Source organism: Ammospiza caudacuta, chromosome 4, assembly GCF_027887145.1.
Source record: "Ammospiza caudacuta isolate bAmmCau1 chromosome 4, bAmmCau1.pri, whole genome shotgun sequence".
Taxonomy (NCBI): Eukaryota; Metazoa; Chordata; class Aves; order Passeriformes; family Passerellidae; genus Ammospiza; species Ammospiza caudacuta.
This window is the reverse complement of record NC_080596.1, coordinates 5,975,841-5,984,842: the sequence shown is the minus strand read 5'-3', so window position 1 is coordinate 5,984,842 and position 9,002 is coordinate 5,975,841. Positions and strand designations below refer to the sequence as shown.

General features: G+C 46.9%; 1 protein-coding gene across 5 annotated transcripts in view; it reads left to right on the top strand.

Annotated features, from left to right (window-relative positions):
• Positions 1-350: 350 nt before the first annotated feature.
• GRIA2 (glutamate ionotropic receptor AMPA type subunit 2) overlaps positions 351-9,002 on the top strand; it is an 89,143-nt gene continuing 80,491 nt past the window's right edge. For all 5 annotated transcript variants that reach the window (XR_009274661.1, XM_058803664.1, XM_058803662.1 and 2 more), the window contains exons 1-2: positions 351-745; positions 1,074-1,214. Coding sequence is in view for 4 of the 5 variants with exons in the window: in XM_058803664.1 (XP_058659647.1) it covers positions 658-745; positions 1,074-1,214 (229 nt within the window). In the remaining variant the exon portion in view is untranslated. The remainder of the gene's footprint in view (positions 746-1,073; positions 1,215-9,002) is intronic.

Here is a 9,002-nt window from a genome sequence, read left to right as displayed (position 1 = left end):
ACAATTTATTAAAAAAAAAAAAAAATTAGAAATTGCTTTTCAGGTGCGTTTCGGAGGTGGGGAAGGCCGGTGAAATAAATAAATAAATAAATAAATAAATAAATAAATAAATAAATAAAATATAACCGAACGAGCGGCCCATCTCCCGGAGCGGTGCCGCTGTCCGCGGTGCTGGAGGCGGCCGGGCGGGCGCGCGCAGGGGGCGGGGCGCGGCGCGCGGGGGGCGCGGCGGGCGCGCTCCCGCCGGGGCCGGTTCCGCGCAGGCGCCGCCGCCGCCGCCTCGCCGGGAGCGCCGCCCGCCCGTTGAGTGCGAGGAGCGCGGGCGAGCGCGTGCGAGGGCAGGGCAGGGCCGGGCCGGGCCGGGCGGCGGGAGCGCAGCGAGCGGGCACCGCCGGCACCCCCATCCCGCTCAGCCCCGGAGCCGCCAGCGGCGGCAGCAGCAGCGGCGGCAGCTCCTCGGACAGCGGCTTCTCCCGCGCCCGCCGCGGGGCTCTTCTCGTTCCTTCCCTCCCGTGGCTCGCTTGCTCCTGCCGGCCGCTCGCCCGGAGCGCACGGGATCTAATTTGCTGACGAGCGCGCTCCGCGGAGGAGGAGGAGGAGGAAGAAGAAGAAAGGGCTGTTTTCCGTGGCTTTGTGGATGCTCTACTTTTCCTGGAAATGCAAAAGATTATGCATATTTCTGTCTTCCTTGCTCCTGTGTTGTGGGGACTGATCTGGGGGGTCAATTCTAACAGCATACAGATCGGTAGGTGCCCGCATTCGGGGGGACCCCGCTCTCCTCCCGGCGGATCTTCCGATCCCTCATCCCCGCCGCTGTCACTCGGGCATTCCTGTCATGTCGCCGCGCTCCCAGTCCCACCGCGGTGCCCGCCGGGCGCCGGCGAGGTCCCCTCGCCTTTTCCCCGGCCGCAGCGCCCGGTCCCCGCGCCCCCCGAGACGGGACGGAGCCCCGGCCGGGAGCGCTCCGGCAGCGGCGCCCAGCGCAGCCCCGCGGCGGGCGCAGATCTGGCCCCGGCCCCGGCGCCGCTCCGCCGGTGCCCCCGCCCGCCTGACGCGTGTGTGTTTCCCTGCAGGGGGGCTGTTCCCGAGGGGCGCCGATCAGGAGTACAGCGCGTTTCGGGTAGGGATGGTTCAGTATTCCACCTCGGAGTTCAGGCTGACTCCCCACATCGACAACCTGGAGGTGGCCAACAGCTTCGCCGTCACCAACGCCTGTGAGTAGCGGGCGCTGCCAGCCTGCCGTGGCGGCGGGGGCGGGGCGGCTGCCAGCGGTGCGGCGGGGGTGTGTGTGTGGGTGTGTGTGCGGGGACGTGCGGGGTACGTGTCTGTCTGTGTGTGTGTGTGTGTGTGTGTGTGTGCGGGGTGCGGGTGTGTGCGGGGCGCGGTGCCGGGGGAGCCGCCCCGCCGCCCAGCAGGTGCGGCAGCGCCCGGCCCCGTGCGATCGGGGTGCGGGGTCTCGGTGCGCCCCCGCAGCCCTCCGGGAGGTGCAAAATGGTTCCCGGCGGCTCCCCCCGCGTTATGTAAGGCTGCGCGGCCCCGGGGCTGCCCGCAGCGCTCCCCCGCCGCCCCGGGGCTGCCCACGGGCTGCGGAGCACTCGCTGCTGGCGCGGGCAGAGCCGGAGCCCCCCTCGGGCCAGCACCGAGGGATGCGGAGCGGGCGGCGGGGGGCGAGCAGCCATTTTACGCCGCGCGGTGCTGGGAGCTCCATCCCTCCATGTCTCCATCATCTCTCCATCGCTCCATCTCGCCCCCCGCACGCAGCGCTCGTGGGCGGCCGCGCTCGCCGCCCGCTCTACCTCGCCGGGAGCCGCCGCCCCCGCGGTTCTGCTGGCGGGGCCGTGCCCGGCTCCGCCCTCGGCCCGGCGGGGCCCGGCCGCACGCGGGGCGCGGAGCACACGCGGGGCGGGGCAGCGCCAGGAGAGGCGCCCCGGGCGGGCGGCGGGTCCCGCAGCCGTGCGCGCTTCTGCCGCTCGGGCCGGCGGGGCTGCGTGACCCCGCGGAGCGGCGGGGCCGGCCGGGCAAAGCAGCGCTGCCCGTGCCGGGTGAGAGCGGGCAGCCGCGTTCCCGGGGCGCTGAGGCGTGCCCGCCTTTGCCCCGCTGCCCTCCCTGCCGCCCGTGCCCGGTCCCGGCCAACCGGGGCTCCCTGCAGCGAGCGGGGAGCGCGGTCGGAGCCGTGCCGGCCGCTCCCGCCCAGCGCCGCGCTCCCCCCAAGCGTTCTCCCGTCCCTCCGGGGAAAAAGACGTAAGGGACGCTGAATCTGGAGGTTAGCTGTCAGCGGGAGCTGTTTCCCTCCGTGGGCGACCTTGTTTCAGTCCCCCGGTTCAGCTACCCCGTGCGGTGGTGCTGAAGAGGGGCGGCTTGGCACAGACGCTGGGATAGGTGGTGCAAGAGCTCAACTCAAGGAGCTTTCAGTGGCATGTGGGAGGGTAGGAGGATAGAGCATCCATAGCTGAAGGCAAAAAAGGTCAGAGCATGTATTCTGCCACAGTAGTGCTAAATTGTTAATCTTTGCAAACTGCTTGGATAGTTCCTCCTTCCTTAGATAATGGGGGTTTCTATCAACCAGAACCGCACGTGGTCAGTATTTGCAGATGATGTTACTTGGACTGTTGATGAAGTGTAGCAGTTACATGGCTTTCTGCAAAAATGTGACAATGTGTTTCTCAAATCTGTGAAGCTAACAAAACCCTGAAAACATGTTTTGCAAAGCACCAGGTTTTTCCTACTAGCAGTAGAGACGAGCATAGTCACCTTGTCTTTGAGAAACTAACGGTTACATATTTTTCCCCAAGACCATCAAGTGCTTTTGACCAGCATTTGTGTGCCTGTAACAGCCTTGTTCTTGTCGCTCGTGGAGAACTTCTACAATAGTCAGATGCTATGTGTAGGCTGTAGACTGCAGTGGTGGACTTTGAGGCTTCCAGCAGAAGGGAGATGGATGGTATCCATGTCTTGGATTTTCCTTTGTCTGAGCATTGTCCCATGCTTCAATTTTCAAGCAGTTTGAAGAGCTCCAAATTAAGACCTGAAAATGTGCTTGTTTTTTCGTCACCTCAGTTACCACCGATGATGTAGTGAAGTTGTCTTGTGCATTGGATTTAATTGACTAGTGAAGCATGTGCTAAAAATATGTACAATATCCCCTCAATTACCTTCCTAGAAGGGTTTGATTGGAGAACAAGGAGTTCCGAAGATGGATATTTGGCTTACAAGAAGTAGAATTTAGGAGCTGATTGCAGAGCACTGCATGCAAAATGATTGAGAAGAATCCATCTCTTTTTGTCCCCTCTATGCTTGTTCTCATTTGAAATAGTGAACATTCTGCAGGTTGGTATTGTTAGGGGTTTTTTTTGGATGGGGGGGTGTTGTTTTGTTTTTTGGTTTTTTTTTAAATTTATTTCTGGAATAATGTTCAAAGAACTTGTGCCCCAAACCAGCACTATGAAAGAATGCAGGTGTAAAAGAAGGTCACAGAAATGTAGGATAATATGAATCTGAAAATGCTTCAGTATTTACCCAAGTGTTTCACTTCACCATGGCAATTATCCTGCACAGAAATGTAGTGGCAGGCTTATACCATAATAGAAATTACGACCTTTTTCTGCCCCAAACCGAAATATTTTGGCTCTTGATTTAAACCCCCGAGCCAGCTGTGTTTCAGGCTGCAGAAACTCTGGCTGGTGTGGCACGGGTGGGGTGCAGCCCTGCCTGCTGGTCCCAACCTGGCACCTGCAGGTGGCAGCTGGCAGCCCCAGTGATCCCCTGTGCCACCCTGCTGGGGCTCAGCCTGCTTCCCTCCCACCCCTGGTAGCCTCAGGGCAACAGCACACTGCTCCATCTACTTTAAAAACAAGCAAACAAAAAACCCACTGCAGAAATATGTAAAAGTCTTTAGACTAATTTTTGGTGCTTGCTCGGAGTTTGTTGATGGAGCAGATGGTTTTTAGATGAACCGGTGTTGCTGGCACTACTTTGAAATTAGGTCCCGAAACTTCAGAGACGAGGAGATGGTCACGTACCCCTGAGTAATGTTCCAGGCAGTGATACTACTCAGTCATTTGAAGGTGGCCAAAAAATGAGTGTAGGAGTGGACACTCTGTGAGTAGGCAGCCTTAACTCATGTAATGACTTGTGCTTCAGTGGGAATTTCACCTCAACACCAGGAGATCTTGTCATGATGTGTTGCACGATAGCAAATTGGGCCCAATTCCACTGATTTTGACCAAGGTGGACAGGCCAGCTTCATGTAACCTGGGAAAGGAACCCAGCTCAATTATGTTTAAAAAGCGGCCATAAAAATAGTCACTTGAGTTTGTTGGACTGTTGCATCTCTGCAAAGCTGTGTTGACAGGTCAGTGGGAGTAGCTGTTGGAATCTAATTGCAGTTTGACACTTAGTAAGTCAGCATCACTGGGAAGCCTGGTGGTTTAGATTGAGAGGTGGTGCATGTTTTTTTCAGAGTAATGCACAATTAAGAGCAGTGTTTACTGCCATGACTGCAGTTGTAGCTGTCAAGAGAAATGGGCTGGGCTTAGCTCTGTGTGGCAGTTCTTGGTTCATTCTGGCAGAACCTCATCGGTTCTGTTTGGTTTAACAGCTGGAGCAAAGGTACAGCATTGGAGGCCATTCACAGGGCAGAGTGGAACACATCCAAACCACTGGAACATATCCAGACCTCTGGACTTCCTTGTCCTCCAGCGCAGTGTAACTGAGTCTGGTCTAATTGAAGGAGTGCTGGCCATCGGTGATACCAGATTTTTTGAAAGTTTTTAATTCTGTCAGAACAAGGAAGAGGAAAGTGATGAAGATGAAATCTTTTCCTCTTAAATCTGCCTACCAACAACTTCAGGGGTAGTTGTATTGTGTTCTGACGTATTTTAGAATTGAGAGGGTATTGGAGTCACTTAAAGAGAGGTTTCCTATGGAGTGCTATAAAACTGCCATAAGGATAACAAGTTTTTTGTATGGTAGTTTGAGCACAGAGGTTATATATGTGCAATCTTGGATGTTTAATCCTGCTGGCTCAAGAGTCAGTGTTGAGCTTTGCTGTTTTAAATCAAGTCTTACAGCTCTGCAGGGATCACTGCACCATGACATTGTGACAAGGGGATGCTGATTCATGCATAAACCTTAGATCCTTTCATTATATCTTCAACCAGCAGCTTTGAAAACCTATGAATATCTGGCATGTTGCAACTTGAGAGTCATGGCAAAGGTTTCCTCAACCATTTTGGAATATAATGCTATAGCTTTCATTCTTAAAGAAATAGCATTGAGCATAATGCTGACAAAATGCTTAAAGAATAAGCAAAAATAAATATCCTTTAATGGGAAGGATGGAAAAAAATTAAACATGCTTATTTGAATTAAAATTACTGTGGACCAAGCCTAAATGTATTTCACAATAAATTATTAGAACTGATTTTAAGGAAAGGAGGAATTTATTAGCTGCTTGTGTTTCAGTTCATTTGTATTCTTGGTCCTTCTCATTTCCTTTTCACTATAAGACATTTCTCAGGCTCAGTGAGCAGATGTGAAATAGGTTTTGTGCCTCCTTGTAATTAAAATGGTGAGGATCATATGAGTTTCTGCAGTAAAATGATACAGTAAAACCAGGATGTAGCCTCCTGTGATTTTTCTTCTCTCAAAACATTTCTTCTCTGGAAATTGATCTCTGTAGCAAACTTTAAACATTCTTCTACTCCCGAGAGTTCTTCATAAAGAAACCTGGAGCATTTATTGTGTGTCAGAGCTGTCCCTGCTGTGCATCTTTGTGCCTGGCTCCCAGACCATTTTCACACAGCCGTGATCCAGAGTGTGGGCAAGTCCAAACCCAACAGGTTTCTCTTGCCTGCTTGACTTTCCAAATTCTTATTATGTGATTAAGGAAATTATTTTGTCCATGATATCTGAAAAAATTTACCATGCAGTTTTGAATACAGTACAAATATTTATTTTACTCCTACAAATCTGAAAGTGAGTTATGTTTAATAGTAGTTTGGCAATCAGCCTTAAATATGCCAATCAAGCTGGCAAATAAACCAATGCTATCAGTCAATCTCTTCAATACATGTGTTTATATGTCATTTTACTCATATATAATATATGAAAACGTATTAATTTTTTTCTGTTTATGCCAATGAAAGTTTTAATTTACACTGACTTCAATAGGTGTGATTGACTGCACATAATTGGGGATGTACTTAACTCCTTGTGTACATAACACTTGCTTTACTATCCTGTATGTGTTATGCACCCAAACCAAGCAGCACTGCACTGAGTGATGCTGTTACTGCTGCCTTCATTAGTTCTTTTCTTCTAGCTTCTCATGACTAAAATACTTTTGAGAATTAAGGCATATTTAACAGATAAATAATTCCTTTTGAACACTCAGTAATTACTAGGAAAGTATATAATACCTGGGATGTATTAGTTTGAAAATGCATTAAACAGGTAAAGATTATTCTATTTTCATTATTTTGAAAATTAATATGGCATAATTTATCAGGCATCTTCCATGAAAATGTGATTAAATTATTAAATACTGTTTTCTTAAGGAAAATATAATTTTAAATTATTAATTTAAATTAAAATCCTAAAGGCTGATAGGACTAATTTTCAGGAAACAACAAAGAGGACTGAACCCACGGTAAACATTAATGTTTATATGTACATATATAAATAGATATGCATGTGTGTATACACACATGTATATGTAAGTGTACACACATATGTTTCAAAGAGTGAACAGCAGTTTGTTTTGGATGTCAGATAAATCAAAAGCAGGACATTGGTTAAACTCTACAATCAATTTTCTGAAGAGGATTATCTGAGAGCACTTATTAGTAAGCTAATTTATCTCTTGTGCCTGTGAGCCAGGTGAATTAAAAATTTTGTATAATGAAGGCTCATGCCCATATTCTGGAAACAACGTTACAGCAGCTCAAGCAAGGAATGTCACGTCAGACTGTAAATAACACTGAAAACATACCCGAGTAGGTGAAAAATGCAGTTGCATAGATCAAACTCTCTCTATATGTATATGAATGGGTTTTTTATCTGACAGTTAACTGAAATTTCTATTTCTGAAATGAACAAGAGATATGTCCCATTATTTTTTAACTGATCATTACATTTATCAGAACATTAATACAGTGGCATCTGCTTTTAGAAGACTGTGGACAAGGGCTTAATTCCTTTTGTCAAGTAGGTTTCTGTAAAGGTTTAGGACAGAAGTCTGTTTGTTTTTATACAAAATATATAGGTTTGTGGAGCATCATTGTAATTTTGTCTTGAAACCTTAATGTTTTCCTTTGGTAAGTTCATAAAAAGAATTTGCATTGACTACAAATGCATATAAAGTGTTACCTTGTTAAAACTGAAAAAAGAGCTTTATTTAAATTAGTTAATAACTGCAATAATGAATTTTATATGGATAAGCACTAAGGAGTGAATAAATTCATCGTTAAACATACTTGAAGGCACTCTGTGAACCAGCTCAACAGAAAGGAGTGCAAGCAGGTTTTAAATAACCACATGTTGAACAAATTTGTACTGAACCTTCTGAAATCAATAACTGTGCTTAAAATACAGCTGTTGTCTTTAATTTGGGTGCACTTACAGAGTGGTATAGATGTCTTTTGAAATGCCTCTTTTTTTTTTCTTTACCTATCTGTATATAGGACCACACAGAACAATTTTTACTTGCTAATGCAGCTATGCTGTGCCTCCTTGCTTAACAATTATTCCACCATAGATCTTTGATTAATTTTTCTTTTTTCTTAATTGTTTTAAGAAAGGTTCTAAAGTCAGTCAGTTTATGGGGAGTTTACCTTTTCCCCCCACCAAAGTCCCCATTTGGACAATATATATATGTAGAGTTAAAATTCCTGTCCTGAACCTGATTTAATGTAGATACCTGATGCATTTTCCAATGGCTAGTCACATTGTGCAAGTGTAAAAAAAATTTAAAAGACAGAGATATTCACAGTGATTCTACAGCAAGGTGTGGTTCAGCTACAGCTATTACTAACTCCCACCACCTGCTCCCAAACCTGAGAAATTAATGGGATTTTTTTAAGGGTTAAATTTTTTGTGCAGTTCAACTTAAAGTGACAGACTCAAGCTAAAGAAATGTCTTCTTTCAACTGTAATCTACTGTTTTATTTAATATCAGAGGAAAAATATTCAGATCTGTATTAATTCTTGAATCAGTGTGGTTGATTAGTATATTTGGGATGCTGGCTCTGTAACTGAACTGCCAGTCACTTCAGTTAGCCCATGAACAGCTTACTGGGCTTTATTGCACATGGAAATAGCATCTTCATTACTTAACTACACAAGATAAGTGTGTTTACATTACATCATTGACAAAAAAAAAAAAAAAGGTATTTTTCCATTTGTTTTAAAACGGGCATATTTTTCCCCAAGGATTCTTCCAGTGAACAAGAGTAGGGCAAAATTCTGTAAAATGTTCAAATGCCCTGAGTCATGAATGCGTGGTCATACAACTGTTAGAAGAGTTTCAAAGCTCAATAAGGAACAGAGGTTGATTTTATAAAATGTTCAAAATAGGTATTTGAACATGAGTTTACTATGCTATATTACCTATTCCCTTTAATCTCAAATTCAGTAATATTGGAATAATATTGGAAAAAAACATAATTTATTTCATTCTACATTTCTCCAGGCTGCTGTGGTTAAGACTGTCATGCCACTGTAATTTCTCCCCAGTACAAAAGAGTTTAGAAGTTTGCAAACATGGCTTGGGCTGGAAAAAATGCCTGCTTTTTACAAATGCTGTGAACTGATTTTCTTTCACACACTTTGAGAATGACAAGCAACAGTTTCTGAGTGTATGGTATGATAGAAAATTTAAATAGCAATCTGATAGGTAATGCAGAGATTTTTCTCATTATCTGTATGGGGAAGACTGTTTTTGGGGCTCATGTCAGCAACAGGGCGAGAGAGCTCAGCACAACAGCTTTGCACCTGCTTTGCAA